The sequence below is a fragment of the Trichomycterus rosablanca genome, chromosome 16 (assembly GCF_030014385.1).
Source record: "Trichomycterus rosablanca isolate fTriRos1 chromosome 16, fTriRos1.hap1, whole genome shotgun sequence".
NCBI classification, from domain to species: Eukaryota; Metazoa; Chordata; class Actinopteri; order Siluriformes; family Trichomycteridae; genus Trichomycterus; species Trichomycterus rosablanca.
This window is the reverse complement of record NC_086003.1, coordinates 23,647,559-23,667,485: the sequence shown is the minus strand read 5'-3', so window position 1 is coordinate 23,667,485 and position 19,927 is coordinate 23,647,559. Positions and strand designations below refer to the sequence as shown.

The window sequence follows — 19,927 nt, the reverse complement described above, 5'->3', positions numbered from 1 at the left end:
CACAATTATAATTTCACATATCAATAAGGAACTTAATTGCATGCATTGATGCGTTCCGTACCATAGATGCTGTTAAAAATTTTACTCAGTATTGTCAATCATTATTATTAATAATAGACTTATATGTATATATTTATATATTTATACTTATATATAGATTTATTTGACTTGTGAAACATATTATGTGCATTCTCTCTTGAGTTACAGGCAGGTGAGAAACAATCAGGTAGGTGGTGTCAAAATTCTTCTACTGCATGCCCCCCTGCATCGTCAGTACTTGTGTTTACACCACACAACACGTGCTGCGCTTCATGAGTCCACAGCCGACATAAGCAAACGCTTTACACCCACCAGGCCTCATGGCATCTTACCAAAAGAAAAAAAAACTATAAATAAAAATACTTAGGTAAGATTGCATTGCAAGTAATAAAATGTACATATTTTTCTCAGTAAATGTCCTTTCTTACAAACGTTTCATTTTTCATCGTCATTTCAAATTTCATTAATACTAGTAGCAAAACATCAAACAGTGAGATCATTTCATTATGAGATTGGCTCATAAACGAAACTCATCGATCAAAATATTCAAATGTGTGCGTGGCATTGGTACTGGCTGGTCACCCCCACCAATGAGCTGCGTTGGATCAGGCTAAAGAGTGATTTCTAAATCCCAAGTCCCCGCCCACTAGGCGAATGGGTGTAGTCAGAAACAAATTGATGAAGACGTTTCAAGCCCTTGACTGGCATCCCCCTCCTTCCCAGCAAAATCCCTTCACCACCCACCCAACCCTCACTACCCTGTTTATCACATCCCAAAGAGATCTTTGCCTAAATAGCTAGAAACCCCGTACAGTAAACTGGCAGCGTAACAACAGCAACTGCCCTTCACCCACAAAAACTTGGATAGTTTGCTTCTTTAATCAGACATTGGATCAGTAGTGGATGCATATATAGAGTTATTTATGTTGTTTTTTGGGTTCGGTTGGTATCAGGAGGCCTTAAATTTTCAGGTTTGGCGATATCCTGCCACCCAACAGAGCAGGGGCACGGGTTCAAGCATGCAGGCACTGCAGGCGGTCACTGCATCACTGGATGTTGCTGTTGTCGTCGGTGCCGTTGGCCTCGGACATGTTCATTTTGCCCATGGAGTGACCAACGTGGTTAACGCCATCCTTACGAGGGGGCATGCGCTCATTGATGCGGTCCAGACCCTTGGCCTCCTCGAAACTGCTGATTTTGTGCTGTGGAGAAAAGCTGCGGATGGCTGTGGAGAGGCACATGGTAAAATGAGTAACAGAACTTATGTTTCATACATCCTTATTGTTAAAACAACACGTCAAACAAAATTTGACGTATTGCTTCAGATATGTTTTTTAATGAAGTGCTTCTCTCTTATCTCATGTTCAGACTTGTTATCCCTAACTAGTTAGTGGACTCTAACTTTCATAATAGAAATAAAAGCAGTTCGGACTTGGTAATGGTAACAATCAATGTCAGGATATCAAAGCCATTTCCTTTTATCATCTGTAAAGTACTGGTCCTTCCTTTCATGCTTGTATCAACAGACACTGGAGTGCAGAGGAAGTAGTGACCTTCACTGTAACCCAGTATCCGTGAGGTGGGCCTGCTTTGGAGTGTAAACAGTTGTAGAAAAGGTAAACACACACTGGCTGGCTGGTAGTTTCTTAAATTTACCACATGCTTTGCCAACAGCTTCCTCATGAGATTATGAAAAAATGGATTATTTAATAAACAGACTCAATAAACAGACTCGATCATGCCTCTGTGTTAAACACCATTTTAAACTGGCATGCACATTTTATCCAGATGTTTACTTTTGTTTACTGAGAAAAAGCACTGCAAATATCTGAAGAGGACCAAACGTTATTACTGCACTGCTACATAAAACAGGTCTGATAAATATAATTTCGCATTTGCCACTTAAACCTCACCAAAAGCAAAAGGTCCTTACCATCTATACGATACACTAAATGGCCAAAAGTATGTGGATGTCCCTGCAGTCATTGAGTTTAGGTGTTTTAGACACACCCAACAGTTTGCAGAAGACCCCTTATGTTTAAAGTGAAGTCCATAAACTAGGTTTGTCTAATTTGGTGGAATGTGCACACAGTTCTGCAAACACAGTCCAAACTCTTATGAAAAGCCGTACCAGAAAAGCAGAGGCTGTTATAACTGCAAAATGGGGACGACTTTGTCATATATTAATACTCAGAATGTCCACAAACTTATGGCTGTATAGTGTACATTCCTTTTACTTAAATTGCACTATTTTCAAACAAAATATTGCAGTATTATGGACAACTAAGTTTATTGTATTGATCTGAGTAAAGCTTTGCCTTCTCTTAGGTCCTATTCAGATGGGACACACCGTTCTGTAAAAAAAGTATTTTCCTTTTCTGATTTCTTCTATTTTAAATATCTGTCAGCTGTAATTGTTTCAGATCTTTAATCCAAACCTAATGTATGACTAAGTCAACCTAAGGAAACACAAGATACTGTTTTTGTGACAGGGCAGGTCAGAAGCCACGACTGCAAGAACTGAAAATAACCCCAAGTGCAAAATGCTTGACCAATATTGTGGCTAAAAAGCCACTAAAAAAGGATACACAAAAACAAGGTGGCCAAAATAACAGACACACAGTAATAAATAAAAGATACTAAAACATCCACACCCTGCAATGGGAAAAATTGGCAAAAAAATGGCTTTCCCCCTTTGTACCGTGTTTGTACCGTTATTGCATCTGGTTTTTGATCCTGTTTCTGTCTACCTTTTTCCCTTTTGGACTGGGTTTTGTATTTGATGTTTTGGTTTGGTGATTATCTGGTTTTGACCCGCGCTTGTACAACGACTACTGTTTTTGGTTCAGCCCTACAAATTAAAGCCTATTCCAATTTTTACCGCAAGTGCCTCGTTTCAGTCTGTAACGTTACACCATCTGCAACAACTTAGTGCTTGAAAAAGGGAAGATAGGGAACAAGCAGTAAACAAGCGGCACTCCAACCCAACCAAGCTCTGTGGAATTATGGGTAGAGTCCGCTTGGGAAATGGGACGTCATGCTGCCTCTGAGGCAGTTTTTTTCTCTCCTCAATCCATAATGAGGCCCATCAAATGCTGCAACAACAGGTGAGTTCCCAGAAATAAAGTGTGTTGGCATCATACACCAGCAGTAAAACAGACTGGAGCAAGCCTGGCACCACGGTTCCAGAGAAAAAAACAGGTTTGCCAGACAGGAGAGCTGGCAAGTCTGAAAGGGAGAAAAGATGGCAACGCAGAAAGACATTTTTTGCAAATAGACAAAACTGTATTAAATAGTAATGAATCTTTCCAAAAGTAGCTGGTCTACAAAATCTCAAGGCTACCTAAGAGCGCATTAATAACTCATCCAGGAATTTGAAAAAGAGCCTGGCCTCACTTAACTTAGATAAGGTCAGCATCCATGAAAGAGAAAGAAAACGACTGCTGACCCCCAAGACTTTTGACATAATGTTTCATAAACTAATGAATCGAAGTTGGAACTTTTTGGATCAAATGGATCCTGTTACATTTGGTGTAAACCCATTTCGCTCCTTGGGGGGACTTAAATGCTAAACAACATAAATACATAAAGATCAAACACAAATGGTTGTGCAACAACACAATGCAGCAATCTTAATCAGAAGTGTTCAGTTGCAGCTATAGAGACTGACGACTGCGCACACTTCTAGGGGGCAACTGGGAAGCAGCACTTATTTAGGGTCAAATATACAGCTTAAATAGCTACATTCTTGTGTATTATACTTCTCAGTAATTAATTATTAATAATTAAGCTACCTCACTTCCCCTTATTAAACGTATCCCATCAGAATAGGACTTTGGACCTTGTTTCTTTCAGTGCTTTCTCTTTGTGTGTAACATGAGGTGATGGTAGCTGTGCAGAGCTGATGCTAAGCCCAGATACATGTCCTGGATTTACCTTCTCCGTCCTCTGCTTCAGTCTCGATGGCTTCGATGGCTTCAATGGTGGCTGAGGGTAGAAGGAGGGCAGCAGTTACACTTGAACAAGCCATGCATACAAAAGACGTTATGCACAGGCGGCAGGAGAGCACCACTAGCAACAACCCTGAGTGATACATGCAGGCCAACCCGACTATGGAGCACACAGCCAGTAAACCACTCACACACCATTGGCTGGATACATGGTTGTCTTTAATCTGGGACTCACAGACTCACAGGCGCTCACTCACCTCACCTCAGTTTACCCGCTGTGGGAAAACTGAACCACTGCCGTCCAGGCTTTGGGGCAGCACACGGTACAAAAAGAGGAGCACCCAAAGCCTGGAGTCGATCAGAGGATACAGAAAGGGATAGATGGAGAGACAGGTGGAAAAGACAGGGAATACTGTAGGTTGGTATACTCACCGCTTTGCAGAGTTTGCTTGCCCCCGGACAGCACTCCACTCGGCAGCATGCCAGTTGGAGTTAGCCCCTTCAAAGTCAGCACGTTCTCACTTTCCTCTCTGGTCACATATAGATAAAACACATGTTAGTCCTGCATTTTGGTGCATCTACAAAGCATTTAAATTTTTTCCACTGAAAAAAAACCCTGAGAATACCCACAAAAAAGTCCAAACTGACATACTAATCTACAAAAGAGTGTTTTTCAAATGAGCAAAAATTGTGTCTGTTTTGTGAGATTCTAGATTCAGCAGAAGATTATACACTGATCAGCCATAACATTAAAACCACCTCCTTGTTTCTACACTCACTGTCCATTTTATCAGCTCCACTTACCATATAAAAGCACTTTGAAGTTCTACAATTACTGACTGGAGTCTATCTATTTTTCTACATACCTTTTTAGCCTGCTTTCACCCTGTTCTTCAATGGTCAGGACCCCCACAGGACCACCACAGAGTAGATATTGTTTAGGTGGTGGATCATTCTCAGCACTGCAGTGACACTGACATGGTGGTGGTGTTAGTGTGTGTTGTGCTGGTATGAGTGGATAAGACACAGCAGCGCTGCTGGAGATTTTAAATACTGTGTCCACTCACTGTCCACTCTATTAGAGACTCCTACCTAGTTGGTCCATCTTGTAGCTGTAAAGTCAGAGACGATCGCTCATCTATTGCTGCTGTTTGAGTTGGTCATCTTCTAGACCTTCATCAGTGGTCACAGGACGCTGCCTAAGGGGCGCTGTTGGCTGGATATTTTAGGTTGGTGGACTATTCTCAGTCCAGCAGTGACAGTGAGGTGTTTAAAAACTCCATCAGCACTGCTGTGTTTTATCCACTCATACCAGCACAACACACACTAACACACCACCACCATGTCAGTGCCACTGCAGTGCTGAGAATGATCCACCACCCAAATAATACCTGCTCTGTAGTGGTCCTGGGAGAGTTCTGACCATTAAAGAACAGCATGAAAGCAGGCTAACAAAGCATGTAGAGAAACAGATGGACTACAGCCAGTAATTGTAGAACTACAAAGTGATCTTATTTGGTAAGTGGAGCTGATAAAATTGACAGTGTGTGTAGAAACAAGGAGGTGGTTTTAATGTTATGGCTGATCTGTGTATATGCAAGTGAAGAACCTCCTCTGAAACACCAGACTCAGTATTTGCTGTGGTCAAATGTCAAATCATCAAGGCATTTAATTCTGAGAAAAATAAATAATTAAAAAACTGAATGCAGATTCCACAATAATACACAACATGAATCTGTCAAACGTGCTAGATCTTCCTTTTTGGGAATGCCAAAATCTGGTTTTGAATGCCATCATGCAATTTCTGCATTAGATTAATACCTGGCCCTTGCTTGTATTAATCAACGCCAGTCATTCTTTAAGCTAATCCTGGCTTCAGCAAAACTGTAGAAGGGTCCAGCAGGAGACAAGGACCACCTAAAGGTTTTTCTTCAACAGCTGCACCATCCACATTTTAATGTAAACTTAGATGTTCAAAGGGTGTAAATAGAAATGTTGATTTCAAAACAATGTGGGACTCGAACATCTATTTATTTGAATGGTGTTCGGTGGGGTTGAGCTCAGAACTGTGAAGGTCGTTGACGTTCTTTCAAGCCACTAAAGGTCTTTATGGACTGTGTCTTGCACAGGAAGAGCAAAGGACCTTCCCTGAACTGTTTCCACAAAGTTAAAAGCACATAATTTATCATATAAATTGATTTTACTATAAGTGGGAGGTAAAATAAAAGCATGAACAAGAGGGTGGCACAAGAACGCTATCCCGTCTACTTAAAAGCACGTGGCACATCTTTGCCACCCACCATGTGCCTTCTGTGTTCTTCTTGCTACATTTTAACCAGACAACTTGTTTTGCTCATTTGCAAGTCCCAATTCTCATGGTTAATAACTTTTCTTGCACATTTTCCAAGTTTTCTACACAAGCAAACCCTTATTAAATTTAAACCATAAAGTTCATTTGTTTCTGAGGTTCCTCTTGTACCTGAGCACAGAGAACATCTTGGCCATCTTTCCGATGGCGCGGATCTTGTTCCTAATCACCTCTTTCCGTGCAGCTGCTGCGTTGGCTGTGGAAAGATTGATAAGGTTATATTGTCTCAAATGCAAGGTTTGCTGAAAGTAAGAACACTGTGAGCTTTTCTTAACAATAACGCCAACTCTGCCATTCAAACTGTATTCTGATTTCTACTGCTGTAAGAAAAGTAAATGCTGCAAAGAAACGTAGAAGTAGAAAGCATAGTAAGGATAGTATGGATCATTTAAAAGCCATGTCTTACCATCAAAGATCTCATCTCCATCGTTCATCAGCTCATCATCGGAACAGATACTCAACACATTCACCAGCATCTCTGTGACTGGAAATGAGGTAAAGGAGTAATAATAATGGGTTATATAGAATCACAGAGCTTTACAGGTTTAATGTGTTCTGATAATTGCAACTCAGAGGTAGGCTATGTGTTACAATTTAGTTTTATAGTAGCAAAACTCAACTTAATAATCCAATAATCTGATTTTTACAGTGGTGTCAGTGTATTAAGGCTGTTTTTTCTTTTAACTACATTATTAGTGTGATTAATAATTAAACTATATTCTCCTTTATATTTTTGTTTTAATCAACCATATTAGTTGTGAAGGAAGTTTTTTTAATGTAATTTAACTGTTTTTCATGGCTTCTTAATTTGTAATAACTGTGCCAAATTATGTATGAATCCCTGCGGCAGATCAGTCAAACAAGCATTTAAAAGGTGACCCCTGTATATAAGAGCAGTATATCAGGCTCAGTTATTTTTATGTGTTTTATAATGCTGTATAAAGGAGTTGTTTACTACCTTTCTCTCCCACAAAAGGCAGAGACCAGGTGAACACATCCATGAAGTTTGGCAGCCAGTAGGGATGAGGAGAGCAGTTAAACTGTCGAATGTTCATCACATTATTCTCATACTTCAGGACAGCCGCTGCAATTAGAACAGACACACACACACACACACACACACACACAGAGTTGACGTCTGACACTTTTAAAGACACTTGTCTTAAAATTTTGGGGGCAAAATACTTTTACTCTTCCGATAATTGACAATAAGTTGTTAAAAATCCCACCAACACTGCTGCACCGGATACTCTCGTACCAGATCAACACACACTTCTATGTCATTATAATGTTAGTGTTATTGTAGTGTTGAGGATGGTCACCACCCAAATAACATCTGGTATGGGGGTCCAACAGAGATTCATCTTGGTACAGGAACAGGGTGGTGACAAAGTTTACAAAGCAGCTGGCTACAGTCAGTGATTGTATACCCTCAAAGTGCATCTGTATGGTAGGTACAGTGTAAATAAATAAATTTAATAATAAAGATAGATGTACCTAATTCATTACTGGAGTGAACATATGCTTTGTAAGCGTGTATACATTTTAGATTTTTAAATTTTAATCAATCTTATGCCAAATGGGCCAGTGATACCTTAGTGGTTAAGGTACTGGACTAGTAAACAGAAGGTTGCCGGTTCAAGCCCCACCACCACCAAGTTGCCACTGTTGGGTCCCTGAGCAAGGCCCTTAACCCTCAATTGCTAATTGTGTAAGTCGCTTTGGATAAAAGCGTCTGCTAAATGCTGAAAATGTAAAAAGGGCTGTGGCTAAAGCCCCCCCTGGCATCTCTCTGTGCACATGCTTGACATAAATAAAATGTATAGGTGTAAACTTATGTTTACTTATTTTTTAAATAATTTGTTAATTATAAGCTATGTTTAGATTCTGTGTCTAGTAGAATATGGCTCTATTTTGTTGACAAGTTGGTTGCAGGTGTCAAGTGGTCAAGCAGAAAGCTAAAAATCTCAGGTGATCGTCTACAAGGTTTCCCAGTGCTGTTGTATACCTCCCTATATTGGTTAAACAAAAGTCTTAGCCCCCTGCAGTAAGCCTGATACCAACACTGACTTATTATTGTGGCTCTGAACCAAATGAGTAGAGGCCCAGTACTGGGTTCTGGGTTGGCTGCTGTGAACTCATACGTTTGTGTGATTATGCTCATATATTCGTGTTATTGCCAAATCTTCACTAGATGGCGCTGATGTTGACCCTGTTCTTTCAGAGGAGATAAAACCATATGGAAGAAGTCATTCGAGCTGAAAATCTTGCCTGTTTCACTGCATTCATAATACATAACCTGTACACACATCTAGTCTATCAACTACAGTCAGATCTGGTCATTATTTTCTAGGTTACTTGAGTTGTAGTAGTTGTATGGCATGTGTTTCACCAAGACACTGCTGCTGATTTACCCACCTTTGTTATTGTAAACGTCAAGATAGTTTGGTGCGGAAAAGATGGTGATTAGAGATGGAAAGCCAGTGGTCTGACTCTTCCTGTACATCCGGTATCTGTAATGGAAAATCCAACCCAGAGCACACAAAGACTTTCACTGGATATCACAGAGATCAATGGACAAACATCAGAAGTGTTATGAGCATTGAGACTGTGTGTGTGTGTGTGTGTGTGTGTGTGTGTGTGTACATACCCTGCATCTTGTGCTTCATGTGCTCGGATGACTGATAACAAGTTATTATTCTGCAGGAATTCACATACCGCTGGATAACTGTAAGGCAGAGAAAGCAACAACACTCCATTGTCAGTCAACCAAACAGTAATAAACACTGTATTATCTGCCAGTGTGTAGTTCAGCATGCAGCCAGCAGGGGTACAGTGGTACCAAGTAAAAAAGTGTAGTAAAGACTCAAAGACTCATTGCTCATGTGGATACTCGACCGTGAGCTATGTGAATGTATCATTGTAAAACCATGAGTAATTATATAGAGTTACCAACCCCCATCATCCCTTTGCAGCTATAACAACCTCCACATTACTAGGAGGGCTTACTAAAAGATGTTGTAATGTGTCTGTGGAGTTTTGTGCCCATTTTGACAAAAAGAACAGATGTTTCCAATGATCTACGCTCCCATACAGTTATTAGACGGTCAATGTACCTCATAGTTGGGCATCTGTGCAGACCACATGAGTTCCCCACATCAAGCTTGTCAAAATCATGACTTTATGGACCTTGCTTTGTGCACAGTGGCACATAGTATATTATATTTTGTATATTACTGATTATACACCTGACAGCAATGGGTATTAACCAAAACACCTAAACTCAGTACTTAGAAGGGGTGTCCATGTAATTTTTGCTGTGTAGGTTATGGTTTAAAACGTGTTTTTTATATTTATTGTTTTTATATGGTTAAATATGCATACAGTTAATGGTTTATGAACTGTTTGGGCTCTGCAGATGTGCCTGTGCCTGAGATTTTTCTGTAATGTTTATAAATCTATTTAAATGAATATATACTGTACTCTTGTCATAAAAGTGCTGCAAACCATGGTTCGATTGTCGGGGTAGAGCCTCCTATTTAATATACCCCCCTCCTCCATTTGTCACTGTATAATTCACACTCTGCTACAAACCACTTTTTATTTTGTGTCCTACATTGTCACTCCTGAGTCTACAGAAACATGTCTTTATATCTCTGCTTCATCATTTTTGGTTACTGTAGCCTGTTTAATACGTTGCTACACCTGTTTGAATAGTGTTTTATGTGACTGAGGTAATGTGATGCACAACTTAAGTAATTTAATACCTGCACTCAAGATCAGTGCTTGTTTTAATGTGGTACGCAAGATATATTAATCATATGCAGAGTAGTTTGCACATCATTTTGGGTGTTTAAATTTATGCTTGATTTACTTAACACTAATAAACAATAGGTTGGTATGTGTGAAATACTGAATGATTAAAGGCAATGCAGTTAACTCTGAGGATAATTGTGGTTAGAGCAGAGGAAGAAAAGGCTGGTCCCATTTTTAAAGAACATTTATTTATACTGCAAGTGCGTTAGGACACAAGCACAGCAGAGACACATGAATAATTACACATAGGCTGACAGTTATATTACACTCATCAGATACACACACGATCACACATATACTGCAGCCTGAAAAATACTTAGCCACCGATGCTATTAAGAGCATAAAGTGTGTTCTGTATAGTAAAAGATTTTTGGTAGTGAGTTCTACCGATTTGCTTTATGTTGTAACCTGCTGGGCAGGATGCAAAAGTGTGCATGAGTTCAACCTGTCTAGAGCTAATGGAGCATGTGGTATGATCTAATGGAGAGGAGCTCAACCAGTGGCTCACATATAGCCTACAGCTAGTGTTTCTTCTCTGTCCACAGCCAAGACAGACTCTGTAATATGAAGGGCTCCAGGTTTAATGTCAGGAAGTGATTAAACTGTTGCCATTACTCTCTCTGAATACATTCATATATACACAGATCAGCGATAACCTTAAAACTACCTCCATGTTTCTACACTCACTGTCCATTTTATCAGCTCCACTTACCATATAGAAGCATTTTGTAGTTCTACAATTATTGACTGTAGTCCATCTGTTTCTCTGCATGCTTTGTTAGCTCCCTTTCATGCTGTTATTCAATCGTCAGGACCCCCACAGGACCACCACAGAGTATGTGTTATTTGGGTAGTGGGTCATTCTCAGCACTGTCACTGCTGGACTGAGAATAGTCCACCAACCAAAAATATATCCAGCCAACAGCGCCCCGTGGGCAGTGTCCTGTGACCACTGATGAAGGTCTAGAAGATGACCAACTCAAACAGCAGCAATAGATGAGCAATCGTCTCTGATTTTACATCTACAAGGACCAACAAGGTAGGAGTGTCTAATAGAGTGGACAGTGAGTGGACATAGTATTTAAAAATTCCAGCAGCGCTGCTGTGTCTGATCCACTCACACCAGCACAACACACACTAACACACCACCACAATTTCATTGTCACTGAGAATCATCCACCACCTAAATAATACCTGCTCTGTAGAGGTCCTGTGGGGGTCCTGACCATTAAAGAACAGGGTAAAAACAGGCTAAAAAAGTATGTAGAGAAACAGATGGACTACAGTCAGTAATTGTAGAACTTAGTGCTTCTATATGGTAAGTGGAGCTGATAAAATGTATAAAATGTAATATATATATATATTTTTGACATTTGTCCTTTTTGTATAGAGTTTGCATGTTCTCCCTGTGGCTGTGTGGGTTTCCTCCGGGTGCTCTGGGTTTCCTCCGGGTGCTTCCCACAAGTTTAAAGACATAGAATCCGGCTAATTGGAACTACTAAAAATTGGGGTAGGATAAAGCAGTGGTAAAACAGACGAATGAATAATAATAATAAAAAAAAACAAAAGCCAAACTTTAATTTGGCTCTGAATTTTCACCCAACCTGCACACTTCAAACTAAAGAGCCCTGAGTTATGTAATATGCATCATGTATAACTCAACAACATAGTGGTAACAAGCTTTGAAACGGTTTCATGTTGTGAATTAGAGCAGTTACAGAATTGTTCACGCAGTGAGCAGGAAGATCTGAGCTGTGCACCATCTCTCTTCAGCGGAGTGTGTACTCTTAGCTCAGACTCCTGCTCATTATACTTCATCGATTTAAAAAAGAAAATGAAACAAGCAGCAGGTGCTGCCAGTGTCCATTTGCATGTTCATTTTCATTTTCTCCAATACAGTGTGTCCATAATAAACACTCAGACACAAGCTGGGACTATTGATTTATCCATATTAGTGTCAATCAATTTGTTGAATACAGCTAAAAGTAAAAAGACACATTGCACTTAAGTCCTGACAGGTACAAAGCATAACCAAAATCTTATAATCAAAAAAAGTTAGTTTTTTAAAAATTGATTTTGTTAGTTTAATTATGGCTATAAAATAAATAAATACATAGATTTATTTAATTATTTATTAGGATTTTAACGTCATGTTTTTACACTTTGGTTATATTCATGACAGATCAGGTAGTTACTCGATACACAAGATTCATCAGTTTAAGTTTTTAATGGCAAACACAGTCATGGCCCATTTCAGTATCTCCAATTCACCTCACTTGCATGTATTTGGACTGTGTGAGGAAACCAGTGCTCTCAGAGGAAACCCTGCAGGCATGGGGAGAACATGTAAACTCCACACAGAAAGGACCCAGACCGCTCCACCTGGGAATCAAACCCAGTACCTTTTTGCTGTGAGGTGACAGTGCTACCCACCATGCCACTCCAAATACATTTTACATTACATTTTCAGCATTTAGTAGACGCCTTTATCCAAAAAAACTAAAACTGATAGATAGATAGATAGATAGTTAGATAGATAGATAGATAGATAGATAGATAGATAGATAGATAGATAGATAGATAGATAGATGGCGGTGGGTAACAACAACCTCACATGCCACTCTTTGGCACAGCAAAATTCACTGTAGGATGGAGAGGGAGGGCAGCATCGTCCATAATAGTTAAAAGTTTGTTAAGTGTCCTTTTGCTTAATGACAGTTTCCAGGGAATTTAGCTTAAAACCAGTGGCCGAGCCAGAATTCTTCAATAGTTTGTTGAGTCTCTTTGAAGCACTAGTTATGATGCCATTGCATCAACACACACCAGCGTGAAACAGAGAACTGGCAACAACAGACTGGTAGAAACTCACATCAGGGAGGTGCACACACTGAAGGAGACAATGAAATACCAAGACAACGAGAATCACTAATGGCTAATGCTTGCATGGACACTAAAATTCAAATTATTAATTTATGTTGTTCCACTGGACAAAAATCCCATTGGAAAATGTCAAAAGAGGGTTTGTATTATCAGCTCATTGTGTTGGTTATCATTTTATTTTGGCCAGATTTACCTCCTTTACAGCATCTACTAATGAGTGGCTACCCCCGTTGTGATACTACTCCTCTCAACAACTCACTGTTTCCTTTACATCTCTCTTTTCCTCTCACGCTCTTTCTCACTTCAAATTGGGTGAAAAGAGTGGGTCGTCATGGCAACAACACACTGCAAAGCCCCCGGGGATTGTGGGATAGATCGCAGAGCTGTGTTGCTGCTGCTGGCTGCAGTGTGGGACTTGTTCGTGTTTCCTCCCAGCCTGGATCGCTCCTATCCATCTCTTTGCTGGTTTTCTTTTTCCCTTTTGCCATCCTTCTTACTTTACGTTCAGTGCTAATACTGATTAAAGCACAGTTTAGGAGTTCAGGGGATGGCAGGGGCAGGTGATAAGGCACATCCTCCTTCCTGCAGATGTGATTGTATATATAATATATACTGTATATATTTATGTGTGTGTGTGTATTATATACATTTAAATATGTTTATTGTGTTATTACATCAACATTGTTTTTTTCACTAACACTGGATACAACCAAGATATGCTTACATAATAGAAAATAAAAATGTGAATACACCACACACACACACACACACACACACACACACACACACACACACACGCACACACTATGAGCCACTCCCACACACCTACACTTTGGGTCTGGTCAGTCCCTGGAACAGAAAAGATGTAATAAAAGCAATGATTAAGTTAAGAGAGCAAATATTGTTTCAAATAGCTGTGAGGCTTTTGTTCTGCATAGAAACATAATGATGAATAAAACACTGCTGCACAGCGGCTCAGTTTTATCTGAACATGAGGACAGAATTGTGGCTAGAAACTGCAGGAGTCCATGTGTTACGTGTATATACTGTATGTACAAAGCTGCATGGTTTGAATTACCAGTGGGGGTAGTTCAAAGGGGTCTGACCTTCCTAATGAATACTTGGACCCCTCAAAAAGAGGTAAAAAATGACAGCTGTGACCCCCCCAAATTGTCACTATATAATTCACACTCTGCTTGGGTAGGTATTGCAGGATAAACAGTTACTTACAGTTTACTTGTGTTGACATAAATACAGGTATTAGTTGTTGAAGACACGTTTTATTGATCTTTTCTATTATACTCTGTGAAGTACTAAACAGAAGTTACTTGGCTGCTGTAACATCTACAACGTTTGACATGGAATTACACTGCTCCACCACAAGATGTCATCACTCATCATTTCTACAGTATTTTACTGACATGGTGACACCTGCCGGTACAACAGTAAACTGCATGTTTGCCAATATTTATTTATTTATTAGGACGTTAACGTCATGTTTTACACACCTTGGTTACATTCATGACAGATTCTGTAGATTCATCAGTTCACAAGTTTAATATCAAACACAGTCATGGATTTCGTATTTCCAAGTCACCTCACTTGCAAGTCTTTAGACTGTAGGAGAAAACCGGGGCTCCTGGAGGAATCCCACACAGACACGGGGAGAACACGCAAACTCCACACAGAAAGGACCCGGACCGCCCCACCTTGGGACCAAACCCAGGACCTGCTTGCTGTGAGGCGACAGTGCTACCCACCGAGCCACATGTTTGTCAATAAATTAATTAGGCATTAATTAAGAACAATTTTCTGCAGTTGGACTATACAGCATTTTTGCCACAGATCAAGCATGAAGATTATTGCTTTTACATTTCTAAGAATGCTCCACAACAAACTTGTTTTGTCAAGGTATGGAAAGTTTATATACACTTGTGGGCCACATTCAGCCAGAGGTACAATTATATCCGGCCCGCCAGTATACAGGACGCACAGCATTGATACTACAGTCCCAGAATGCATTGCAACTGTGAGCATTCCAATAACTGCACACCCAGCAGCACCTTTTCCCCACTCTATTGTACATCCATCCTAGGTCAGAAGTCAATTACACTCATGTAACTGTCTAGTGTGTAGAGCTTTGGACTATCGATTGAAAGATTGAGAGTTCAAATCCCAGCTTTGCCCTGCAGCCAATGTTGGGCCCTTGAGCCAGGCCCTTAACCCTCTTGGCTCCAGGGGTGCCGTATAATGGCTGACCCTGTGCTCTGACCCCAGCTTCCAAACAAGCTGGGATATGCTAAGAAAGAATTTCATTGTACTGTATATCTGTATATGTATATATGACAAATAAAGGCATTTTACCTATTCTATCTATCATGTAACCTACCTAAATATATTTTCCAATATCTTGTTTATCCTGCTTAATAAATGTTGACTCTGTTTGGCCCTCGATATAGTCCTGGTTTTTAATTTGGCCCTTTCTGTGATTGAGTTTGACATCTCTGCTATAATGTATAGGTATAGAGTTGATATACACTGTGGGTATATGTGGATAACCCCTATTAAATAATGTGGAGCCATAGATTAAACTCAGGTTTCCAGGTCCCTGGAGCAACAATAGAGCCACCTGGAGTTCCTAGTTTCTTTCCTATTAATATGGCCAGCAGTTTCTCAGCTGTGTTACAATAATAACCAAGTTCAAAGAGAGAGAGAGAGAGAGAGAGAGAGAGAGATAGAGAGTAAAAGAAATAAAAAACCAGAGCGATGGAATGTAAAAGAATCGCCATCAAAAAGTTCAGTGTGGGAGGCCAGTCATCTATCACAGCAAAGCAACAAGCACAGCCCAGAGGCTTCAAAACACACACACACACACACACACACACACACACACACACACACAAACACGGTTTACAGTGTGTGAAATTAAATATTGGATGTGTATAAAGAATACGTGGCAGACCTATGCAGAGTCGACATTTGATAGAGGGCACCGTTTTTCAAACAGACATATGTATAAAACATGAACGTGGGCGTGTTCTCACCCACACAGAGGCTGTACATGTGTGACACTGGGGGGTAAAGCAGTAAAGGAGCTCTAATGTGTGATACAGGGGGTAAAGCACGTTGTGATACGATCTTCTCATTTTTATGCCAATGACAATTTCAGCCATAAGGGCGCAAAGTAATAATATTAATAATCATAATAATAATAATTTAAAGCAACTTTCTTAAACCCAATCAGACTGTTAACATTAGACAAAAATTTCAAAGTCAAATCAAAGAAAAGAAAACAGCCACATACAAAATAACACAGTTTAGGTAATTCGAGTCTTTTTTTTTTAAATGTAGTATTAAACACAAAGCAACACATATTTTCAGGAAAGGGTGTCATAGTTACGGAGCTGCACTGAAAAAGCTGTGTATGTGCTTGTGTATGTGCTTTGTCTAGTGCTAGTGCTACTGGAGTGGAGTAGCTTTCGTTTTCTGAAAGTAATAGAAGAAACAAATGAGCTCACAAAGGAGCTTTTCTGGTTTTGATGGTTTTGTCAGGAATTGATGAACCAAATATATCAAAATTATGCAACCATTGCAAAAACGTTACAGTTTATTAGTTTTCTCTTCCTTTTTTGTTTTGTTCTGGATATATAAGTCATCATAATTAAACAGTTGTTTTTTTTTTTCCTCTCACTGGATTTACTACAAAACAGTATGGTGGCTGTGGGTCCCGGAATAGCTGCCTTAAATCAAAAATAGACATGGTTAGCTTTGATGCCTTTAAAAACCAGAGGTGGGTATTAACATTGTTTTTTTACATTATTATTGGCTTTCTTTGATTTTAGACTTATGATTAATCACTCCTTAAAAGCTTTTTATATAATGTACACATAAATTGTCCGTTAATACACCACTGATTCTAAGCAAATAATTTTTTTAAATATAAAATCCCCCCTTTTTTTCAAAAGGTAGGTATACACCATTTAAGCACACATACGTGTGTTTACAAACTGTTCTTAGTTTTTATTGTGGTATTATTCTTTTTTTTTTTTTATAGCTGCTTTCATATCCCATGTTTAGGGGTCACCACAGTGGATCTGGTTGGTATACCAAACGTTTTTGGCATTTAGCATATGCTTTTTATCCAAAGCGACTTACAGTACTGTGACAGTATACAGTCTAAGCCAGTGTTTCCCAACCTTTTTGACCCGTGGCACATATTTCACATTAGAAAAATCACAAGGCACACCACCAAACAAAAATAAAGTATTGTTGTACTGCCCTCTAGTGGAAGAGAATATAATTGTTCTTATAACAGGCCGCTCGCTTAGAGTACCAAATTGGATAATCTTCCACGGCACACCTGATGATTTCTCACGGCACACTTATGTGCCACGGCACAGTGGTTCGGAAACACTCGTCTAAGCAACTGAAGGTTAAGGGCCTTGCTCAAGGGCCCAACAGTGGCAACCTGGCAGTGGTGGGGCTTGAACCAGCAACTTTTCGATTACTAGTCCAGTACCTTCACCACTAGGCTACAATTGCCCTACAACTGCCAAACTTGACACAGTTTTTACGCAGGGTGCCCTTTTTGACACAACCTTCCTATTTTTATCCAGTCTTGGCTCCAGCAAGTGCACATTCCAATGGCAATCATATCCATGCAAACTGGATACCAACTGCCATCCAGGCAAACACAATTGGCTACGTCTGAGGGAGGAAGGATGACTGGGGTTCTCTTTACTGATGTAAATGCAACTTCTGCTGGCTGGTTGAGGTGCCTGTATCAACTTATGAAGCAGCATAGAGTATCTCTTCGTACATGATACGGCTCTCTGTGAGACTCTGCCTTTGTGAAAACGTGTGATTCATACAGGGAGCAACATTATTCTTTCTGTATTGTTCCACTGCTTTTGCTGCCGGATGTACAAAACAGGAGTCCCTCTGACGTGGCCATGTCTATTAAACTCCCTGCCAGGCTGGTGGCACAGGCAAGAGGTGTCGGCAGACAGATTAGCTACAATATCAGAACGGTGCTAGTTTACCTGTAGAAGTAGGAACAGCCTCTGACTGTGTTGTGGCTGAAGTACTCCTGGCTCTTTTCATTGCCAAAATCCTCCAGGGGATCTGACCACAGGAGATCACACATGGGCCCGAACGCTGGAGGCTCCTTAAACCGATCCAGCTAGGTCACAAAGAAACAAACATACCATAGTATACTTTACACTAAATGCTGTGTGCCCCCCCCTTTCCCAGTGTGAACTGCTGTAGAAATGGAACTAAAGAGGTACCTTCTTTATGTCATCTAAGGTGTGGATTTCAGGGGACAGGCCCCCGTGAACACACAGAAACTGTTGGTTCATAAGGGCAGCCAGGGGAAGGCAGTCAAACGCATCCATACAGGAGTCATACACCTGCTCCGAATACTTAATTTTACCTGAGAAAATAAGGTTAGAGGAACATTTATATCATATGTCTTTAAACACAATAGGACCAAAAGTATGTAGTCACCCCCTTTAAATTTCATCCACACCCATTACTAACAGGCGTGTTACATTAAATCCAACTTCTTATCAGCATAAATAGTGTTCAAAGCACCTCTATTTTGCCACAGCTGAAATCTGGCAACCTTAACAAGGCAATACTAATGAACCTTTGTGACGAGTGGTAACATAAGTTCAGCAGCCGGCTAAACTTATGCAGTAAGAGGCTGGGCAATTAATGACGGTGTAAATGTAGGGTAATACTTGCTCCATCTAGATTATATAAAGCCAGCCTCTGCATTTTTAGAACTATAGTTCTCAGAGAGACCAGCACAATTGGAACACAACTGCCGTCCTTTCATACACATGAGTCACAGATGCCCGGTTTGTGTTGCTTTGGTTTAAAGTGGTGACCTGGGAAGATAGTGGTTACCATGTGCTTCCTCTTCTTTTAATAATGCAACTCATACATTATTAAGCAGATGAACATGCTAAAATGAGGTTGTAAACCTCCACCATTTATTAATATGTGCTCACAGATGTCAAAGACTGGTATCCCTTAGGAATGCCATCCCTTCCCCCCAAAGAACAGGGCCAATTATTTTGTTGGAATGCCAGCCGTGGACAGCTGTGGAAATCTCCACCACCTGGAACACATTCAATTATTGATATTACAAAGCAGCTAGTGACATTTTATTCGTTCATTAACTGTCTGTTTACCACCGCTTCATCCTATTCAGGGTCAGGGTGGGTGGGTCAAATTCACTGGGTTAAGGGTAGGAAACACCCTGGATGGGTCACCAGTTCATCACAGGGCACGTAACACTCATACCTAGGGCAATTTCCAGTATTTCCAATTAACCTGACTGTATGTCTTTGGACTGTGGTATGAAACCCACAGAGACCACAGAACATACAAACTTCATACACAAAGGACCCTGAAAGCTCCAACTCAGGACCTTTTTGCTGCGATGCGACAGTGTTACCCACCAAGCCACCACACCGCCGTAGTGAAATTATAGCATCACCCAAAGCTCTTGTCCTGTCAGGGCTGGCTTTAACCTGTCTGTAGTCTGCAGCTCTACTACATTTTGGCACGCTCACCCGCCCCATACATTGCACTCCCTTTTTATTTCACTGATCCTCTCCTAAACACAATGCTACTCTAACCGACACAATCGAAGACATCTCTTCACTCAACTCTGACCTAGAAGTTACTCTCCAGCTCCTGTCTTAAATAGCTTAAATAGCTCACTCACAGGGTGTCCTAATAGACCTGGTAACAATGCAGCCACAAGGATTGCAAGACCCTATTTCTCATTTTGACATTCAAAAGAGAGCTCACCAGGTGCACAATTATGAAGTGATAGTCCAATCATTCGAGGATTGTAAGT

General features: G+C 40.3%; 1 protein-coding gene across 1 annotated transcript in view; it reads right to left on the bottom strand.

The window, feature by feature from the left end:
- Nucleotides 1–803: 803 nt before the first annotated feature.
- ppp3ca (protein phosphatase 3, catalytic subunit, alpha isozyme) overlaps nucleotides 804–19,927 on the bottom strand; it is a 60,538-nt gene continuing 41,414 nt past the window's right edge. The window contains exons 5-14 of the mRNA XM_063011116.1: nucleotides 18,342–18,487; nucleotides 18,096–18,235; nucleotides 9,008–9,085; nucleotides 8,776–8,870; nucleotides 7,316–7,441; nucleotides 6,764–6,841; nucleotides 6,469–6,553; nucleotides 4,422–4,519; nucleotides 3,976–4,026; nucleotides 804–1,264 (exon numbers count right to left, since the gene is read on the bottom strand). Coding sequence (XP_062867186.1) covers nucleotides 1,086–1,264; nucleotides 3,976–4,026; nucleotides 4,422–4,519; nucleotides 6,469–6,553; nucleotides 6,764–6,841; nucleotides 7,316–7,441; nucleotides 8,776–8,870; nucleotides 9,008–9,085; nucleotides 18,096–18,235; nucleotides 18,342–18,487 — 1,076 coding nt within the window. The 3' untranslated portion in view covers nucleotides 804–1,085. The remainder of the gene's footprint in view (nucleotides 1,265–3,975; nucleotides 4,027–4,421; nucleotides 4,520–6,468; nucleotides 6,554–6,763; nucleotides 6,842–7,315; nucleotides 7,442–8,775; nucleotides 8,871–9,007; nucleotides 9,086–18,095; nucleotides 18,236–18,341; nucleotides 18,488–19,927) is intronic.